The sequence below is a fragment of the Vanessa atalanta genome, chromosome 11, assembly GCF_905147765.1.
Source record: "Vanessa atalanta chromosome 11, ilVanAtal1.2, whole genome shotgun sequence".
NCBI classification, from domain to species: Eukaryota; Metazoa; Arthropoda; class Insecta; order Lepidoptera; family Nymphalidae; genus Vanessa; species Vanessa atalanta.
Genome location: NC_061881.1, coordinates 8,426,628 through 8,448,341, shown reverse-complemented (window position 1 = coordinate 8,448,341; position 21,714 = coordinate 8,426,628). Strand labels below are relative to the sequence as shown.

The following is a 21,714-nucleotide window of genomic DNA, read 5'->3' as shown; positions in this document are numbered from 1 at the left end:
ATCATTTTCGTTAAGATTTTCAGAATTATAGACTGAGACACAAAGATTTTATAAGAATTTCGTTTTATCATTGAATGTACGAAAGCCTAAAAAGAACGATAAATACAAAGAGTTTATTAATAAAATCTTGACGGTAAAAATTAATGTTCCATATTTGAATTTAATTAAAGTATAACGTTATCCTCACGCGGTTGATCGATGGGGAAATCCATACGATTTTAATATGTTAGTTCCATGCTGTAATTTATTAGTCGACAATTAATAATGGAGTTGAAACGATGGGTGTTTGTGATTTTGTGTTTTATAATTCCTAAAACAATTTATACTGGTAATATTACATTCATAAATTGAGGTATATTATTTATCAGATTGAACAAGAATATCAGAAACCGTAACCAAAGCTTAGGACAGCTAGCTTTCTATTGGTTATGAATGTTCTTCTTTTTCAAGAAGAAGATTTTTGATCCTTTTCGACTTGCTGCTCCAAGGCATTTTATTTAGCGCATAATTATTTCACAATATTTTAAGTGACGCATGGCGGTTTTTTTACAATATTTTGTTCGTCGATCAGAAAATATGATACCGAAATAATTAAGCACGAGAAAACTCAGTGCATTTTTAGATTCGAACTTGTGACTCGATTCAATCAATGTGTTTTGTCCAATGGGCTCTTTTAGACTATTTTGTATCTGTATATAAGTATAAGTATTTCCTATTACTTTATAGTTCCCGTATTCTATGTTTTTTTTTTTTTTTTAATTCAAAAGTGCTTGTAAAAGCCTACTTGAATAAAGTATATTTTGATTTTGATTAATGGATGGCAATTTGGAAACTTGGCAACAAATATTACTGAATAAGTGAATACTGTTGTACTTTGTTACAGAACCTGTAAAACATAGGAAAATTGATGCACCCGTAGTTTCGGTAAGTACAATATTCTTGATGACATGAGATTCCTATTATAAATTAATTAATTGAAGTTTATCGCGTATTCATTGCGTCATTCATAGTCTATAATAATGCGTTAAATTGCAATATATTATTACTTTATACAATCATTCGACAGTTTACATTATGACGAGATAGATTATTATTTAATGATAAATCCATTTAAAATCAAAGATGAACTTTGAAGGTGTCAGTGTTCAACTAAACTTTATTCTGGATTCAAAATATGACGAACATTTCAGCAAGTCATTATATAACATGCAGATTTATGTATAATTGTTTTGATAAAAATATTGTTACATATAAATGTGAATTCACGAATAGTATTTATCCAAGATTCCAAACTTCCAATATAAATAATTGATAAATTTTAATTCGGGTTTATAATTTGATTCCATTACTGATTACACGTGATATTGCTTGGCTGATTTTATGGTGTAATTAAAGTATAAGCCTGTGATATAATGTTATGATAGTTCTATGATAATTCAAATATTTGTAGGAATGCTATTATGAGATATATGTTGTAAGTACAATGCAATATATGGCACTCATACAGGAAATTGTTTCAGATAAGTGGATATATGGGTAAAGAAATCAAAACAGAGCTAAGTAAGTCATTTATTATTAGAAGTTTAATATTTGTTTGTATGTTTTGTATATACATTGTGTTTCTTTTTTTCAGATGGATGTAATCTGAAAATTGTGAGTATTTTTTTTTTATATATTTAACTAGTATTGTTAATTTATTTACCTATTTTTTAATAACACTAATAATCTTTATACCAACTCAATTATCTAAAGTAAAAAAAAATTATAAGCAAACTATTCATCAACCCGCATTGAACAGCGTTGTGGATTAAGTTCCAAATCATCTCCTCATAAGGGAGAGTGCCTTTACCTATTATGTAATGCAAAAATTTTAAAAAGTATTGTATTAAATTCATTATTTGTTTGTTCCTCTAGGGCATAACTGGTCTGAAAAGTTGTAGTGCTGGTAAGCCAATTTCTAATAATGTAATCGAAACGATGTTTTACATAAATAAAAGTCAGTAATAGAATGTTTTATGTTAAAATATAGTTGAGTATTATTAGCAATTTAAATATAAGAATATATTCCATCACTCTCGCAGTTTAGTTTATTATTTATAAAGGTTTCGAATATTTATAAACAATTCACATTGGCCTTTTTTTAAATGCCTAAATATGAGAAAAATATAAAAGACAATAAACAGAAAATTAAAAGAAAATAGTGTAAAAAAAAAAATTTTGCTTAATCACAGACGATTCGTTGTGTGGCAAATCGAAGGGCGGACTTGGTGTACCTGGAAAAGAAGGAAAGGCAGGAGCAACAGGGCCACCTGGGCCAATAGGGCCCTTAGGTCCTCCGGGACCATCAGGTCCTTCAGGTTCGCCTGGGCCAATAGGATCCACGGGAGCTAAAGGAGATATAGGACCACCAGGATCACCAGGTCTTCCAGGGAAAACGGGACCAATAGGATTATCGGGAGTTAAGGGAGATATTGGACCACCTGGATCAACTGGGTCTCAAGGCCCTAAAGGAGATTTAGGACCGATGGGGCCTGTTGGAATACCTGGAATAAAAGGAGAGACTGGACCACAAGGTCCTATAGGATTTATAGGACCACCGGGACCAAAAGGTTTACCAGGATTAGCAGGGATTCAAGTAAGAAATGTTTATAACAAAGGATAAGAATTCCCAGTGATTAGAACAAGTCATTTTAATCAAAGATTGTTAGTTCAAATTCGACCATTCATAGTTCAATCAATCATTTCTTGCTCGCTGTTTGTGGAAAACGTCATATCGAACGACAAACTGTCACAAAATATGTTTCTATGAACCGTCATCAGTACAGTATTACCATGTTATATTTCCGATAGACAGTGTTACTTAAAATACTAATGAGTACTATTTTTTAGTATAAATATCCTTACAAATTATATTAGATAATTGTAATGTGTAGGTATTCATTATTTGTGATTGAATTAAAGTATCGATCAATTTATTTATACTGAGTTCTAGAGAGAGATTTTCTAATACTTATGTTGTTTATTTAATAAAATGTTAATGTACATTTTAGGGTGTGCCTGGTTTCAATGGAAGTAATGGCGAAATGGGAATGAAGGTAAGAATTAATGTTTACTATATAAATTCAGATGTTTTTGTACCTTTTAAAATAAAAAATTGTATAATAATACAAACATTCTATGACAATTTTTAATATGCTTCAGGGTTCAAAAGGTGAACCAGGGCTTCCGGGAAAAGATTGTGTCACTGAAGGTGAGTATTTGTTACGATGTTTTGTGTTTTACGGCTAGACTGCTTAAACGAATTTGATGTAATTTGGTATGATGAAGAGATCTTGAACTCCAATATTATATCAAGATAAATAATACTTGAACACTTAACCTTTTACTAAACGATTTCGTCTGCACTAAGTTACTAGAGATAAACAAACACGTGTTATAATATTATACTAAGTATAACCTCGATACAGTATACGTTAAATGGCTTTTGTGTATATTGTAATGTAAAATAAAATCTTATTCAAATATATTCGAAAATTAAAGTTGAATAAAAATATTTTTGCAGGGTTACCTCCTCCAGAAAGCGCTCCGACATATTTGGGAAGTTTTTCGAAACCAGCTGTATCATGCGCAGAGCTGAAAGAAGATGGTATGATCATATTTATTTAATCTATATAACAACTAAATGCTAAACTAAACTAAATTTTGTTAGATAAGAAGAGCCGAGATGGCCAGTGGTTAGAACACGTACATCTTAACCGATGATTGTGGGTCAGGCAAGCACCACTGAATCGTCACGTGTTTAATTTGTGTTTATAAATCATCTCGTGCTCGGCGTTGAAGGAAAACATCGTGAGGAAACCTGCATGTGGCTTATTTCAACGAAATCGTGCCACATGTGAATCCACCAACCCGCATTGGAGCAGCGTGGTGGAATAGTCTAATATTCAAATCTTCTCCTCAAAAGGGAGAGGATGCCTTAGCCCAGTAATGGGAAATTTACAGGCTGTACATGTTGTTGTTGTTATGTAACAGAGATATTAAGTCTTTAAAATTTTTTGGTGGTGCTTTATGGTTTCATAACGAAACTTCACTCATCAGAAAGACGAACAGGATATGAGGAATTCAGAGTTCGGATACTATAACTAATACTCTTTTGACACCATTCTGACATTTAAATTGTAATTATTCTCTTAACTTGCATTTCCTTATTTATTATTTTTATAGATAAGTTGCTTAAAAGGCAAACTGTTGTATTATTAAATACATAACCTGTGCTATGATGATTTGTAAATGTTCCAAAGCCTACAATATTGTTTGCGTTGATTGCAAAACTCTAAACAACTAGAATAGTACAAAATTTGTAAGTGACACATCATTAGTAGTTGCCACCGGATGGTAAGTGGTCACCGCTGCCCATACACATTAGTGCTGTAAGAAATATTAACCATACATTACATGACCAATGCGCCACCAACCTTGGGGCCTAAGATGTTATGTCCCTTGTACCTGTCGTTACACTGGCTCACTCACCCTTCAAACCGGAACACAACAATACTAAGTATTGCTGGTTAGTGGTAGAATATATGATGAGTGCGTGGTACTTACCCAGACGGGCATGCACAAAAACCTACCACCTAGAAAAAGTAATCTCAATCGATATATTAAAAAATAAAACACATACATGATTTCTTCGAAATAAATGTTATCAAAACTTTAACCTGTCACGTCCTTCACAATGGGTTCGATACATTAACGACAGAAACACATAACATTTACTCGTACCCTCATATATTTTCTTTTATAATCTATTTTTTTAGGTATATTTTACCTAAATCCTTCTGATCCATTCGAAGTCAATTGCAAAGTAACGGAGAAGGAAACCTGTCTTAAAATACAGGAATTGGAATATGATCTCGACGAGATTGCTATTACGTTCACTAACGATTCATTTTGGTTAAGTGAAATGGGATTCGATTTGACGAAATTTTACAACGTAAGTTTAATTCAGTTTCTCAACTCACAATAACATTTAAAAAAGGAATGATATGACAGAAACGGTTATTGTTCCATCTGTTATTATATTGCCGAACATATGTAATGTTTAGCTATTTATATTGTTTTGATTTCTTTGAATTGTTAGTTACGCAGTGAAATCGAGACAACGTTTTCGTTTCTTTATTAGCTTATATTTCATACAGTGTGGATGATGATGCTCACTCGTCATCACTTAGAACAATTATTGCCTTTCTATTTAATTTAGTATAAAAATTGGCTTTTTATATATATTTTTTTTTAATGGAATTGGTTGGCGGATGAGCATATGGGCCACCTGATGGTAAGTGGTCACCACCGCCCATAGACAAAGGCGCTGTAAGAAATATTAACCATTCCTTACATCACCTATGCGCCACCAACCTTGGGAACTAAGATGTTATGTCCCTTGTGCCTGTGATTACACTGGCTCACTCACCCTTCTAACCGGAACACAACAATATAGTGTACTGTTCAGTGTAGTGTGTATTTGGCGGTAAAATATCAGATGAGTGGGTGGTACCTACCCAGACGGGCTTGCACAAAACCCTACCACCAAGTAAACTGATCATGGCTATATTCAATTAATATAATTAGTGTAAAAGTGTAATTATATTTCAGCTACAAGTATCTCAGCTGTCCTACCTTCAAGCGTCATCTACGGGCGTCACACAGACAATAAGATATCATTGTGTCAATACGACAGTGATTAGCGACACGGATAATGCATTGCAAGTGCTACTTTGGAATGATAATTTAGTGGGACCATATTCCACTAAAAGAACGCCAATGTATTACGATATTCCCAAAGATACGGATACATGCATGGTAAATTTTGTTTTATGTTCGTACTGTATTAGATATAACTTATTAAATTGATATGTTACCGTCTAACTGTGATATCATCGTGCACGAAGAACTTTGGCAACTCTTTCCATTGTCGCACCACCTATAAATGGTAGACCAGCACACGTATTCCACTTTTCGTATAAATTGGTTTCCTTTAAACGCGAAGCCTGCAAGGTGCCGTTTCATGCAGAGGCATTTTGCGGGCGAGCAAGGCGACTAGTGCATTTCATCCTACCTAACTATACTGGCCGGCTTAGCGTTTGGATTCCAGTTTAGCGGTAAAACAACTAATGGTTGGATGATCAATTTTTATAATAATTTAGGTAGGTGGACGTGAAATTGGGTCACTTGATGTCACATGAGGTCACAATCATATGTAGTCATTGACGCTATAAAGAGTATTAACCATTCCTTTGCCTATGCACCACCAAACTTGGGAACTAAGATGTCCTATTATGCCTGTAGATAAATCGACTCACTCTCCTTTTAAACTAGATGCAACAGAAGTAAGTAGTACTGTGTGGTGGTATATTCTACTCACGGTACCACTACCGCCACAAAGTCCTACCAAGTAGGACCATGAAACAGGACAAAAAATTCTATAACGACACTTTTATTGATTCAAATTGGCAATTTTATCCCTCTGACCAACTAAGAGGGAAAATTAAACTGTAAACTTGAAATATGTTAACACGTTTGGATATTTCTGATCTTGAGCCATTGAAGCACATTTTTGATTTATTATATTAAAAGTCGTAATTCTTAATGTGTGTCACGTGACCTAAAACACGATCCGCCTTGGTTTGACGTCATAAAGTCAAAAACTGTCATTTAAATGTCATCTGGCACGTTGTAAACAACTTTTCTGGAGTTTTAATACTAGTATTTGAACAACTGGATAATACCCACCAGCGATAGCGATTGTAATTCATTATTTTCCAAATTTTTTATCAAATAGCTGTGTACGTTGAATGAGTGCCGGTCGCACGACCAGACGACGACACGAGCGTTGCTTTTATCAATATTGCGTCACTAAAATGGCTGTAAGGGTTCTTGCGGGAATAAAAGAAGCTTAAATTCAATTTTATTTTATGGCAACAAAGCGTGTTTATTTTGCCGAAATATTTGTATTTTAAGTACTTTTTCAAATATAGTAGAATACCCTATTAAAACTTATGTTTTGTTTCCAGACTGGTGATTCATGGGAGTTCACGGATATAGTATTGGAATCGAAACTTAATACACGTCTTCCAGTGGTAGATTTCTTCATACAAGATATAAGACCCTTGGATCAAAAAGTTTATGTGGAACTGAAAAAATTGTGCTTTAAATATAACACACCATCTACTTAATTGAGGTAAAAAGAAATAAAATTTTTGGTTACGATATAGACTATTCCAATCGAAGAGAAAGTAAAGCTAAACAAGCCTTAGTTTGACGAATTCCGTGCAATTTGCTCTTGTTTTTACTTGAATTATATATATATTAATTTGTTATACAACAACTTATCTACTTGAATTTTACTTCTAAAGTTTCGATAACAGTTTCGTCGACATTCGAATAGATTATTCCAGCTCTCGCATAAATTCGATGTGAAATTTTATTTATTTGGCTTTTGTCGTCTTGTGGTATTAATAGGCTAAATGAATTATTATTTATCATTCATAATCTGATATATTTTATGTTAAGCTCTGAGAAATGTAAGATATCAACTATTGTAGGTTTAAGTCTATGATAAAAATATTGAGCAGAAATATTATCGTACTGTATATTTATGGTGCTCGTAATTTATTCGTGTAAGTATGAAAGTTAGTAGGTAGTTATTAGATAAGTAAAAATAGTGCCATCTTTGTTTTGAATTTGAATTATAATTAGCCACTAGTGCCTGTAACGCCATCTCTATGTAACTTATGATATTAACATGTGATCTTTTACCTCAATAGCTATGCTATAAAACGCAAGATGGCGACCTTGAATATATATTTAATGATGTGCATATATAATCCAAATACGATTATTTTTTAATTCTTGTTATCCTGATAACTAGAGATCAATCTCATTTTGTTCGAATATATCAGCTTTATTTGTTGCCTGCCAACTCGCTGATGAATTTTGGAGTTCAAATTAATTCTCAAATTTATTTCAATAGCATCAAAGTAACTTTTGTAATCACCAATCAAGAGCAGTGGTGGAATGAATAAGAAAGTATTATGACCAACCCAAACAGATGGAGAATCTCTTGGCATTAATTTCTAAAAAAAGAAGCTTTTGCTAGATTTATGACAAATAAATTATTATCATATTCGTGTATACTTCATTAAAACTTCACTAAAAATAGGTATCTATATGTGATCTTTTACTTCATGCCCAATGATACCTCTGCTGTAAGTTTTTTAGATTTGGGTATTCTGCTTATTCCAGATAATACTCGAGCATCAGATCAGACATAGAGTTACATTTACGTTAGAAACCTAAATTTACTACTAAGATAATAAATTTCACATAATATTTTCGAAAACTATTAAATACTTGATGATATTGAAATGGCTGAACAGATTTTATTAATCATACTTAAGAACATTCTTGGTTATGTCACCTTTCAAATAAAAATGAACCTAGATCAAAAGGTTCATCTGTTCTACTCCTAACTAGAACCCACGATACCATAGATTCACACAATAAATTCATAGCTCTCGTATCGTATCAGAAATTTAAAAAATAGCAATGCAAATTTAAAAAAAGACGGAAAATGGAATACGAAAATAATGAGTAATAAAACCAAATCAATTCACTAACAGTTTATTTCTAGTGTCTTTGTCTTCCGTAATGATTCTCTGCTTCCTCCAATATTTTTAAGGCTGAAACAAGATTTTCTGCACTTATTTTACATTAATTTTAATCAGTCCTTACCACATATTTGTACTATCGCAATCTTGAACTTCAAAATTATTCATATCCTATGTGTATCCTAAGCCTTATTTCAAAGGAAATACGTAACACATACATGAAAAGTTTGTATATAACGTAGGTAAGTATTTCAATAAAATGAACAACGAATTACTTTTTAAATTCATCTGACGTAGGTACCAACCAATTATTTAATCTCGCAGTATTGTGTTAGATAAAATTAAGGGGTGAGGTAAGTCGAACTGGCGGTATGGTAAGCCTTTTTATCTGTACATATAATAAAATTGGAGTGTCTGTTTTTAATATTAAAATAACACATTTTTACTAAATGCATATGTACACGGTACATATACCAAAATAACATTTTTTACAATTGTCTCTGTCTGTCTGTCTGTCTGTTTGTTCCGATTAATCTCTGGAACAGCTGAACCGATTTCGACGAGACTTATTAGATAGCAAATGTAATTAGGATATGTATTTTATTTTAGAATTATATATAGAAGAAAAATAAAAACACACTACAATATCAAAATAACTTAAATTCAAACAACGCGCACGAAGTTGCGGGCACAGCTAGTCTAATCCAAAACACGTTACCCGACCGCGTCAAAAAAATCCGTAAAATAATTTTGTTTTCTATTTGAATTTGTGAATTGTATTCGTTTTGAGGCAACAGACGTACATTTAATATTAGTTTTATTATAATGTGTAGCGTAAATTTTATATCTGACACTTTTGAAACACCAAAATACACTATTCCAAGGTGAAATCTCCAGTGACAATATTATTTCGACGAAATGTAGATCGATAATCTTAAATTTATTATTCCCAATCGCAACTGCTACTAATATAAGAAGTACTAGTTATTTATTTATTATTAAATAATCTGACATTCATTATTCATTCTTTACTTGGTGGTAGAGCTTTGTGTAAGCCTGTCTGAGTAGATATCATTCGCTCATAATATCTAATATATTAATAGCGTAAGCCGATTTGTTTTCCAGTAATTATGGGACGATAGCTGTACATAAGAAAGTCGAGGAGCTCAGGCCGTAGATGTGATTCTTGATTGCAATTTACTAAATGGTTACGAGTACTGAAAATAGTTACTGGCCGGCTAGAGAGCGGTGCTACGCTTATATTACAAAAAAAAAAAGAAAAACGAACCTATTACGGTATACGTTGTTATTTCGTATTGTAGTACACGAGTGGCCGATAGAAACCGGCAACGTATGAGACGTTTTAATGGTATACAAATTCCGGCGGTACTCGACTCCACAAAACTACTGCCGTCATCAGACATTGGAAATCGAACTACACAATATGACAAATGCAGGTCTCTATATTGCACCGGTGAAAAGACTGGAGGCCACTCAAAAACATGCTGTCACTATGACAAAGTTCCAGTAGTTGCCATTCGCCTATATTTTTTAATAACAATGCCCCTGTAGTTGTAAATTGTGAAAGTTTATTCTAAACAAAAGTTAAGTGTTATCGACAAACTTCAATTGTGACTAAGCTAATATATGTATAATATACTTAACATTTTATTTAAATAAGTTTCATAATTTTGGCGCCATTTAAGACGAGTGGTTTACAGCTTACAATGAAATGAACCCTAAACAAAACCAGACTACAGCTACAAGTACATAACTTAGTTCCCAAGGTTGGCGGCGAATTGTTGATATGAGGAATAATTCATATTTACATACCAGTATCAATATATAAGCAGTGGTGACAACTTACCATCAGCTAGCGTATTTTCTAATCCACCTAAATACATAATAATAATAATAAAAACAATACATATTACCTCTTAATTAGTAATATTGTAATGAATATCTACGTAACCAAGTACCTTCTATTCAGTATGTATAGATTCTAATAAAAGTAGCAATTAAAACGAAACGCGACCTCCTCTTGTATCAGAATAAAACATCTAAAAATATTTATAATTATATTATAAATAGTATATTATGTTTAATACTTAAGGCCTTAAGTATGAACAAATACAGATTAAAAAGCTACAATACTAATGACCTTCGGGGAATGGTGACAAAAATACTATTAAATTTTTCTTGTAAAATACCAACCAAAAATGTGGCCGAAAAATGAAATGTTTGTTTTGTTAATAAAAAATTTTTGCACTACTATTCCTAAGTCATTAACATGACGGTATAATTATTTTTGACTGTATAAACTCCAAATACCCTTTTAATTCCATTATTAATTTATTTATTTTTAACGTATAACAGATATTTTTTTGTCTTAATTTAATTTATACACATAAAGTAATTGTTCAATGTTACGCATATCAGCTTTCAAAATTAACCCAAGCTGAACGGATTCGCGCCCACCGTGAATTTTAATTGAATAATTTATAGCAAACAAAGGATTAATTCGCTATCAGACTCGCAAAGACTACACTAATGAAAACAGATGAATTCAATCATTTCTGCTATAACTCCTTTATGATATCAAATGGGGAATGATGATAAAATAATGATAGAAGCTAACAGGTGTATTAATTGAGAAATTATTTCGGGAAAGGAAATGAATATTCCATCGGATGATAAATTGTCTTCTCATACAGATTCTTAACAATCTGAAATTTAAAAAAATATTGGCATCTCTGACGAGACGAATCTGACATACGTGAAAATAATATCGAACAAAAGGTATTACTTTGTAGAAATACTTCAAAATATACAGAATACCAACATTATTTAGTTTTAATTGCACGAAATAGCTGATCCTAATATCAGTCAATGCTCACATTTAATATTAATAAATGGCAAGAAGATGTTTCGTGTTCCTTATTTAAAAAAAAATCCTTCTTAAGCTTATAACAGAAGATACAGCTTGTTTTGGAGAAGGTTAATAAAATAGTATATAATAAATGGACATTTGCCAACGGTTTTGCTTGTAATGTAATGTAAATAACTGTCTCATTGGTCTACTGGCTATATATAAGTCCACAGATCCCGAGGTTTTGAGTTCAAATCCCTGATTGGACTGATAAAAGGCTAGGTCTGTTGAAAAACCCGATAGCCCGGTGTGAAGGGTAAGTGAGTCAGCGGAAATTCAGGTACAAGGGATATGACATCTTAGTTTTCAGAATCGGTGATGCAATAGCGTTTTAGTAATGGTTGTTATTTCTCACAGCGTAAATGTCTACGGGCAGTAGTGAACACTAACTATGAGGTAGCCCATTTGCCTTTAAGCCTATCTAGGTTATAAAAAAAAGTTATAACATGAGTAAGACATATATGACATACAAGGCAAAAATCATATAATTTCATTGTCATAATATTTGTTAATTAATATCAAGGCCTATCCGTACCTATAAGTTGTTTCAAGCGCTCATGACGTTATCTCGCAGCGCACAAAGGCCCTTGTCAAAGCAAAATTTTATAGAATTAAAATTTGAGAAATCATAGCCTGACCGAAATACTATATGCTATATTAACATATTAAAGGTAGAGTAGATATGAATATAACGTATTGTTCAACTTCATACACGAATTGGAGAGATATTTTGCAGTTTTTAAAACTATTTATCTTTTTAAACGACCTCAAATAGAGAAGTTTATAGAAAGAAGATGGTTTTAATTCAACTATTTATAATTAAAGTAAATCCGAAAATTTATCGTTTAATCGGTTCTCAAATTTGAGCAGTCCGTTTAGAAAGGCTAGAATTTTAATAAATTATTTTTAACAAAAAAAGAAAAATAATCGCCTTGAAAAAATATAAACAAACTTTTCATGGACACTATCATAAGTGGTTATATTATTTTATTTTATTTTCATTAGGATAACCAACAGTAGATACAATATCACATTCAAAATAAAAAATAAAAATTACATTTCAAAATTATGAAGGCAAAAGTTCCAGTACTTACAGGTAGTCTCACCATGCATTATCATATAATTATAGTGTCTACGCGATAAAAATATGTCATTTAATAGTTTTTAGGTAAAACCATCAATTGAGAATTAGGTATTTACAAATGATCGTTGAAACATGTCATTCAATGTAATCTGTATACCGCTATATACAAATATTAAGTTCTTGCACCAAATATAATTCATTGAATCACATTCATTTTACAGAGTAGCGCTATTAATGATATGATTAAACTGATATGCGACAATGAATTAAATATCTATAAATTTAAAAGTATATAAACATCAAAATAGCGTATCATCGTAAATCATATTGGGAACATTCAAGAAAATTCACCTACTCATTCCTCAAAGACTGGCAACGCCCCCTGGTGTTGCAAATGTCCATGGCGGTAGAAAATCCAATGAGCGAAAGGCTCAATTGATGAAAAGTACACGTTCCATCGATGAGCCTCCTGCTCGTTTGCCACCTATTTAATAAAATAAAACATTTCATGAATAATATACAAAGTTAATTCTTACATAACAGTACTGTTGTTTACTTTTAATAATTATAATAAAATCTGTGTAAATATAAAAAATATATCGGAGAGATATTTCAGTTTCACATATTGAATACATGAGTAACTATGAGCATGAGGGACATTACATCCTAGTTTCCAAGGTCGGTGGCCCATTGACGATGTAAGCTGTGATTAATTGTAATAACGAAAAGTCTTTTTTATGTCCAAGAATAATTGGAATAATTCTTCAAAGGTCGCTTTAAACAGAACTTATTATTCATTTTTCCAAGTTTAAATTATTAGTCATTATATTTAAGCGACTTGAAGCAATTCAAGTTAAAACTGGCAAAAATTAAAGAACTGCAAAAAAAACTCATTTAAATTAGGATGAAATGATCGAATTCTTTATAATAAAATAGTTCTCACCTACGGATTCATACAGTTTTAGGGGTTCGTCGTCAGGTGTTAGGCATAACAAAGATAGCTGATTTTTTGCTTGTGGTTCAAGCTTCACACCAAATTTTATCAAAATTGGCTCAGTGGTTTGGTCGTGAAAGAGCAACGAATAGACAGATAGACTGAGTTACTTTTGGATTTATAATATTAGTATAGATAAACTTTTTTATTTTGTTGTTGAAATTGAAAGTAAAAATATTTTTATTGACTGATTTCATATTATCTTAGTAATGCTGTAATATTTTCTGAAAGGATCTTTTCTTTTCCATGACCGTATTCCAATCTATTCGGGGTCAGCGCAGCATGTCTTTTTTTTCAATTCTCCTGTTATTCGACATCTGAATGCACCCACTGAATTGATCCGAGATAAACATTGAAAGGATCTCAATTGTTATAATTTCACAATCAGGTCATTTTAAATACTAATATTATTAATTTCCTTTTAAATTCCAAATATGTTGACAACGTACGTAACGTAAGTACAACGGTAGCCACTCCAGTTACACTTATTTGGTTTCACTCAAATGTCAAACTGAATCAATAAAGTTCATAGTCCTAATACCTAAACATTCACGGTATATTGTTGTATCGTTATACATTGAAATAGATACGATTCACTTTTATCGTATACGAAAAAGGACAATAAATAATTCAACAGTTAACTATTAAACTTATGCTCAAAATCGCTTACCAATACCATTTTCCGTCATCCCGACAACATGCTACCTGTCCGACGTGATATATCGTGACCTGAGCCTAATTGCTTGTCTTTTCGTACAGTATATCTAAAACAAACAACAAAACCCAACATTTATATTCATGGGAGCTGAAATGGACCAGTGGTTGAAACGTCTGAATCTTAAACGAAGATTGTGGTTTAAAACCACTGAATTTCCAAATGCTCGAAGCCTAGATATTTCTTTTGTGTTCTATAAATATCTTCTTTATCAGTTCTAAATAATGAAACAGTACCTAAATAATTTTGTTTCGTTAAATTAGTTTATTTAGTAATTCACCAATTTTGCCTTCTTTAATTCAAATTTATCTAGAAATATTGTCTATACAATAATTCCTCGTTGTATTTAAGGTTGGCGTACCTACATATGGAATTGAATCGGCTCGCCCTCGGTCGTTAGCGCAAACGGTTTAATGACTCAAAATGGCCCGTTGGCGTAATGACCTCTGCCACTTGAACTTTTACTGTGATAATCGCGTGCTCTTAAACATTTTATATGTCATTAATGTTGGTCCTTCACATATATGAATAAACCCTATAATTATAAAATATACATATTTATTGCAGCTAGCTACGTATTACTGCACGACGTGTTGCGTGTTTTATTTATTGGCAGGGCTTTGTGTATGCTCGTTAGAGTTGGTAACACTCGTACATCATTTATTTCACCGCCAAATGGGAATTTTTGTTAAAAAAAACCTTTGCATTGTTTCAGACCTTGTCAGACCCAGACCTTGTCATATTTCCGTTGTTGAATGAATGCTGATAAATTCAGCTTACCAAGTTCTTCTAAGGCCTGTTGTGTTATTTTACTAAACTTACAAATACTGATACAATACTATTAAATATATGTGGTATATAGCCGAGATAGCCCAGTGGTTAGAACGCGTGCATCTTAACCGATCATTTCAGGTTCAAACCTAGGCAGGCACCGCTGAATTTTCATTTGCTTAATTTGTGTTTATAATTCATCTCGTGCTCGGCGGTGAAGGAAAACATCATGAGGAAACCTGCATGTGTCTAATTTCAACGAAATTCTGCCACATGTGTATTCCACCAACCCGCATTGGAGCAGCGTGGAGGAATATGCTCCAAACCTACTCCTCAAAGGGAGAGGAGGCCTTAGCCCAGCAGTGGGAAATTTACAGGCTGTAATGTAATATGTGGTATATTGAAATAATATCAAAACACATAACACATTTTCACTTATTAGTAAGTCTTAATGAAAAATCCGAATTCCAATTTATCCACATCACCCTTTTCTCGAGTGCTTATAAAATTATAAAAAATCTTGATTTCAAGCTAAAGCAGATCTTTACATTGTTGTAGTTATTTAGCAGTATGAACATCGTCGATCATCATTTATAATTTCATTGATCATACAATTCGGCTCTGCTAAGAATATACTTCAATTATACAGTATTAAATCATAAAAGAAAACATGTGCAACCAAAGCGGTAAAAGCAGCGCTTAATTATTCTCAGAGAACTATTATCACTGTAATTCATATCTGCCACACAAGCTAATAAATATTGGATCAACCTGCTTAATGACTTAATATATTTTACTATGAAAATTGAAAAGGCTTCATACTTAGTTTCTTAAGCAAATAAATACGAAGAAATTATTCAGGTGCAATTTGTGTCCAATAAAATAAATAGCAGTCAAATTTGGTCAAGACGGCATCCTTGAAACAAACCAAGATTTTTTTTAACATAATTGAGGTATTATTAATTTTAATAATATTTGTACCATCAATGTGAATCTTCATTTATATCCTATAAGTTCTATGCGAATGTCAATCCCAGATGACCCTAAATGAAACATTTCACTGAATCGAGTTTGTTTTAGTTAAAATTAGTTTTATCGAACTTTCGATATAAACTAGATTTAACGCAAGAAATCTTTCTAACTAAAAACGTTTAACTAAACATATTAATAATATACCAAATTTTTGTAAAGCAAAGTAAATTAGCAGCCTGTGAATATCTTAATTTCTTAGCAAAGGCATTCTCTCCTTTTTAAATCGAAGTTTTTTAAAGCTTATTCCACCACCCCGCTCCAATGTGGATTGATACATGTGGCAAATTTACATACGATACATGCAAGTTTCCTCACGATGTTTTCCTTCACTGCTGTGCATGGGATGAATTATAAACAAAAATTAAAATTCTGAGGTACTTACTCTGGGTTTGAACCAAGAGTAAACACTCTAGTGTAAACACATAGTGTATGTCATGGCTTCAGATAGATAGATATTCCTTAAACCAAAAGCAACAGGTTAACATGTTTTTTGTTTTGTACATATTACAGAATCATTAAATTATTATAGAATATTTTTTATTTAAGATGTAAGATTATATTTAAACGATTAATGAAAAAATATTAATTTGTGATATTACGGACGTAATTTTCAGATTTAAGTTTCTAATGTAGAATTAATTCTACATAATGTAATTTAAAGAAAAAAAAAATTATTTATAACTTTCTTTTCGTCCTTAAGGTATAATTAAATCGATCGGATGGCTGATGCGGTGATTGTGGCGAAATTTAGTAGGTACTACATGCCACAAATCTCGGTAACTCCACAATTTTATCGTGGCTACTTAAAGATTTATCGACTCTCTCATTAAATTCTAGACTTTATAGCCATGGTTGTAAGAGCTATAATAGAGTGTCACATAAGTAATACTATCATGACTACCTAAGTTCTAACCCCAGGAGACCAGACCTGCTTTATGTCTATATTTTAAGCACTGTAAGCTAAGACTACGTTATTGAAAGCATATATTATTAAAAGATAGAAAATATACCTAAATTAATTATTTGTAGTGTCTTGGTAATTTATTCTTTTTTTAAAACTAATCTATGTAGATTAGTTTTAAAAAAAGTTTTTTTTTAGCAAAATAGTATAGATGGTGATGATTTATGGTGATCATTTATATATAATATTGTCTATCTATTTGTTTATTTGTATGGGCTCGTAGAGTGTAAGATTATACCTATAATTTATAGTCACTATATCTCTCTAGAATGTTCTGTAGAACTTACTGCGGAAATTTAATATTCCTTGCTGATATTAAATTTTCTTATAACGCCTCACTTTAAAACGTTCTCTGTCCACGTATGTAGGTAATACAGAACATCGTAATAAATTATTCCGTAAGTATGATACATACGGGAATACAGAAAAGTGGGACAGGATGCTGGCAGTGGCCGTATGATGAATATTTCAGTTGACCCGAGCAATGTTCGTGAAATTTTCTTAGTCGGTTCTTATGATAATAATAATTTATTTATTAAAATATAACGACTAACTAGTAAATTGTAGCAGGCTTACGTTATTAAAATAAGAGGAAAACCAATTATTAATAAATCAATCAAATTACCCAAGACGAGGCCGTCAGATCGAGAAGATATTTTCGATCTGACGACCTCAGTGCTTTAATATTTCTTCATAGGACCAGCAACTAGAAAGATAGGCGGCCATATATTTTATGTTCCTGGAATTTTGAATCACCAACAACGATAGACGGGGAGAATTTTCCATCGTCTCAACAGTTAATATATAAGCTAGATACTCCTCGAAGATAAAGCATCTTAGTGACGCGATAGCACTAGTTGGATCAACCAAACCAAAATACATCACAAATCTTTTACACCAGTATTTTACAGTACATTTGTATATATGTTTTATCATAAAATTGTTTTCTTTTTTTATTGTTTAATAGTTCAATTTACCTCATTATAAATAAAATAAAAACAAACAAAACAATCACGCTCGAACAAACTTATCCTTTATTCAAATTAAAATAGGACAATATTATGTGTGTAATTTAATTTTTGTAACAGTGTATACATTTCCGTTATTAAGAAAATAAGGTACTATCAACTTTTATACGACACGTATATTAGAATGTACGTATACGATAGGTCTGACCGTGCTAAGTAGCAAATATTTATTAGAGTGGTTTATTATGCGTTCTGTACTGAATATAAACACCGAATAATCATATATGTACAGACAACAACAAAAATATTTGAATTATTTTATTATATTATCTATACATCTAGAAATTAATATTGTAACCGCTTATGGAAATATATTTTATACAGAAATTCATAACTAATAAATGTCAACATAATTTTATAATAATTGAATAATACGTCAAAATGTATTATCGTTTTTATTAAATATATAATGAGAATATTAATAAAGAAGCTCATTTATTCGTAATCGTTTAATTTGATTTTGTTTTTGCCGTTTTACTAATTTTTTTTTGTTCGTATTTTTTAGCTGAATGTACTTACGCATTTAAATATTTCATGCGTTACGGTAAAGCAATAATTTATAAATTTCGCTGCCCAATACGAAAACCTACATCCAATTCAATCCTGACTTTGTATAAACAGAGATTGTTTAATTATTAACCGACATTGATAGCAATAAATAATCGGATGAAACTCAGGACAAGTAAGAAGATATTTTGATGCTTCACAATTAATTTACAATTTTTAACAGTTCTACTCCACGCCTAAAAATATTTTACGTATTTATTATTTCTTGACTAAAGCCATTGCTTTAGCCATGGTTTTAGTTAGAAGTAGGTACAATTGAAGATCAACACAAACATTTTAATTTATTTGGGTGAACGTATCAAGCAGCATTTTAATCTACTTCCTTCTCATACGCTGTCTTCGCTCAATCTCGTTCAAACCTATTAAACCATTAAAAAGGTTTCCAATGTCATACAAAAAACCATATCACCGTTTTAATGGCCTCATTCGCTGCACGTTGTAAAAACAAGTACGTAAAAATGTTGTTGCCAACTTCATGATTATTAAGAAGCATCAAAATAACCGTAACCAATTGTTGGGCGTTTTGCCAAAATCGTTAAATAATAGTCTAATGGCGACACTTTTGACATCCTTGCCAAACTCTTTAAGGAAATTTTCATACTCTGAATTTATTAACCATAAATTACGTTACATTCTTCTCCGCCCTTTTGTCCAAAAATATTTTTATGCATATTTTCTTGAGTCAATATGTTTTATATTTATTGCTAACGGCCACTAACAGCTTCCATATGAAATTTGGATAATTATTTCATTTAACCAGAATATTATATTATTGACATTTCATTTGTTTCTAATCATACTGAATTATTGATTGATTGATTTATAAGATTGAACTCGTCCTTGCGCATGCGCAATGTACTACAATATGCCCTGAGCACTTCCTCATACTTGCTTTTATTATTTTTATACTACTTAATATCTCTGATTGTAATCTTCGAAAGTGGCTACAATCTTTCAAAAGAACATAATCATATTTTGTTTCTATAATAACTGTTTAATCAATTAGGGATTACAGTAAGTTCATACAAATCAAAAATCTAAATGATATTAAAATCATTTAATTTTTTTATTAAAAATCTTAAAATGGCAGCATAAATGAAAATCTAGCAGAATTTTCACCATTCAATCGCAATTCCGATTCTCTGGGTGAAAAATGAAGCAGTTCTCCTATCAGCGTTGGAGGCAATAAAAAGAGGTGGTAAATCTTTAAGTTCCTTGAACTATTACTTCTTAACGCGAGGACGTTCCAAGTATTTCAGCAGAAAGAGAAAAAAATAATCATTTAGTTTTGAGACTTAAATTAGCTATAGAGCATTTATAAAATATTTTGATGAGATTCTCAGATCCAAATATTTTTTACCATCACACACGAAAGATGTACCAAACTCTAACCCCTGAGCCCAGTAGAGGGACTTTTACTTTTAAATAGATGTTTAATTGTTTTTACAATGTATACTCTGATTCACAAAAAATATCCGAAATCAAGTCAGATCTGGGCCAAAAATTACGTCCCTTTTTTGAACAATGATATATTTATTTTGTTAAGGCCACGTATTAATGTTTTGTTATCGTGAAATTTGGATCTTTTCATATTTGTATTAAGTATGTTTTTCCGATTTTCTTGTTTCTGCAACCGGTGAGTAAAAACGGACTTTGTTTTCTGCGATTCTCGAATAACTCGGCTTTGATTTATGGACATTGCGATCGACTTGATCTCAATAAACTTCGCATGATGGAAATGGAACCGTGTTTTTCTTTTTTACCTAGTTGCCTACAGCAAAAGACTACTGTTCTAAGCTTGACTGCCATATAAAATAAATTAAACAGCAATTAGAAGTGAACAGCGTCATAAATAATATTACTTCAAAATAGAAAATATTCCTGATAGTAAATTATTTCTATGTCATTTTATTATATTTCCTAGAACACATATGTGTTTTCAGAAGTCGAAAATCGACGTTCATAAAAGAATAAACAAATTTCGTTTGCCATTTGCTAGATAATTAGCAATCAGCACGGATAAATATAAATGTATTTTGTGTAGCAAGCAATTTATTAATATAAAAGCTGCCCTACAAACTTATAACAAGTAAACAACTTGAATACTTGGTACAATAGCTACTGCCTATTGTATATATAGTTTGTAATTGATCTCTTAAAATATGACCGAACGTTGAATAAACATGTTAAAAATATCAAAGAAATTTAAAGTTCCAAAATTCATTTTCAATCTGGTTTACTTTTTAAAATATTTTACAAATAAATCTTTTATCTCTCAATCTTACTAGCGCAGTTTTTGCACAAGCTTCGGCTTTCTATCAAATATTCTACGGACTCTAAAGATGAGTGCTAAATAGTTGTCAATGTATATTAATCATATTATATATGTATGTACCTTTGCTATTTTTACTGACGTTCATAAGTAATAGAGATAGGTGCTACACGATAAACTGAAGAGAATACAACCGCATCTATAAAGATCGAGAAACGTCGTTGATGTCAAGCAATTTTGAAGTTCCAAGCTGTTGCAACCATAACCATAATCGCATAATTTTTAAACTTCAATGATAAAGCTTGAAAAATGAATTCCACTAGACTTCATCAAATGTACGACACCAGATTCTGTATAAAATATACTAGAATTAAGCTTATAAAAATTTATATTTATATTTTTTATTAAAAATGTAACAGTAGTCCGAAATAGCCAAGGCATAAATCAAAATGTATAAAAGTTTGGATAAGGGTCCTTTCGTAGTGTCTAAAAAAGGGGAACTAGCGGCAATATATCGTTACGGCTAAATTTCTTGAGATTTATTATTATAACATTATGGAAACAAACTTGCGAAAGAGAAATACTTTTTGTAACTCTTTAACTTAACTTCTTGTCCATTTAGACTATACTATATTCACTATTCTTGCGATACCTCTGTTGTTGCGATATATATACATCACTAAATTGAAAAGAGA

General features: G+C 31.5%; 1 protein-coding gene across 3 annotated transcripts; it reads left to right on the top strand.

Moving 5' to 3' along the window:
- The first annotated feature begins 248 nt into the window (after window positions 1-248).
- LOC125067412 (collagen alpha-1(V) chain-like) lies at window positions 249-10,714 on the top strand. Of its 3 annotated transcripts, none has more exons than XM_047676010.1 (13): window positions 249-328; window positions 884-924; window positions 1,521-1,560; window positions 1,634-1,653; window positions 1,915-1,945; window positions 2,232-2,635; window positions 3,051-3,095; window positions 3,202-3,250; window positions 3,563-3,646; window positions 4,818-4,993; window positions 5,653-5,859; window positions 7,071-7,237; window positions 9,792-10,714. In XM_047676010.1, exons 1-12 carry the CDS (start codon window positions 265-267, stop codon window positions 7,230-7,232), a joined length of 1,323 nt encoding a protein of 440 aa, XP_047531966.1. In that variant the 5' UTR covers window positions 249-264; the 3' UTR covers window positions 7,233-7,237; window positions 9,792-10,714. The 3 variants fall into 3 exon arrangements, with proteins under 3 accessions (XP_047531966.1, XP_047531967.1, XP_047531964.1); XM_047676011.1 differs by lacking the exon at window positions 9,792-10,714 and adding an exon at window positions 8,302-9,071; XM_047676008.1 differs by lacking the exon at window positions 9,792-10,714 and having other exon boundaries at window positions 7,071-8,130.
- Window positions 10,715-21,714: the final 11,000 nt, after the last annotated feature.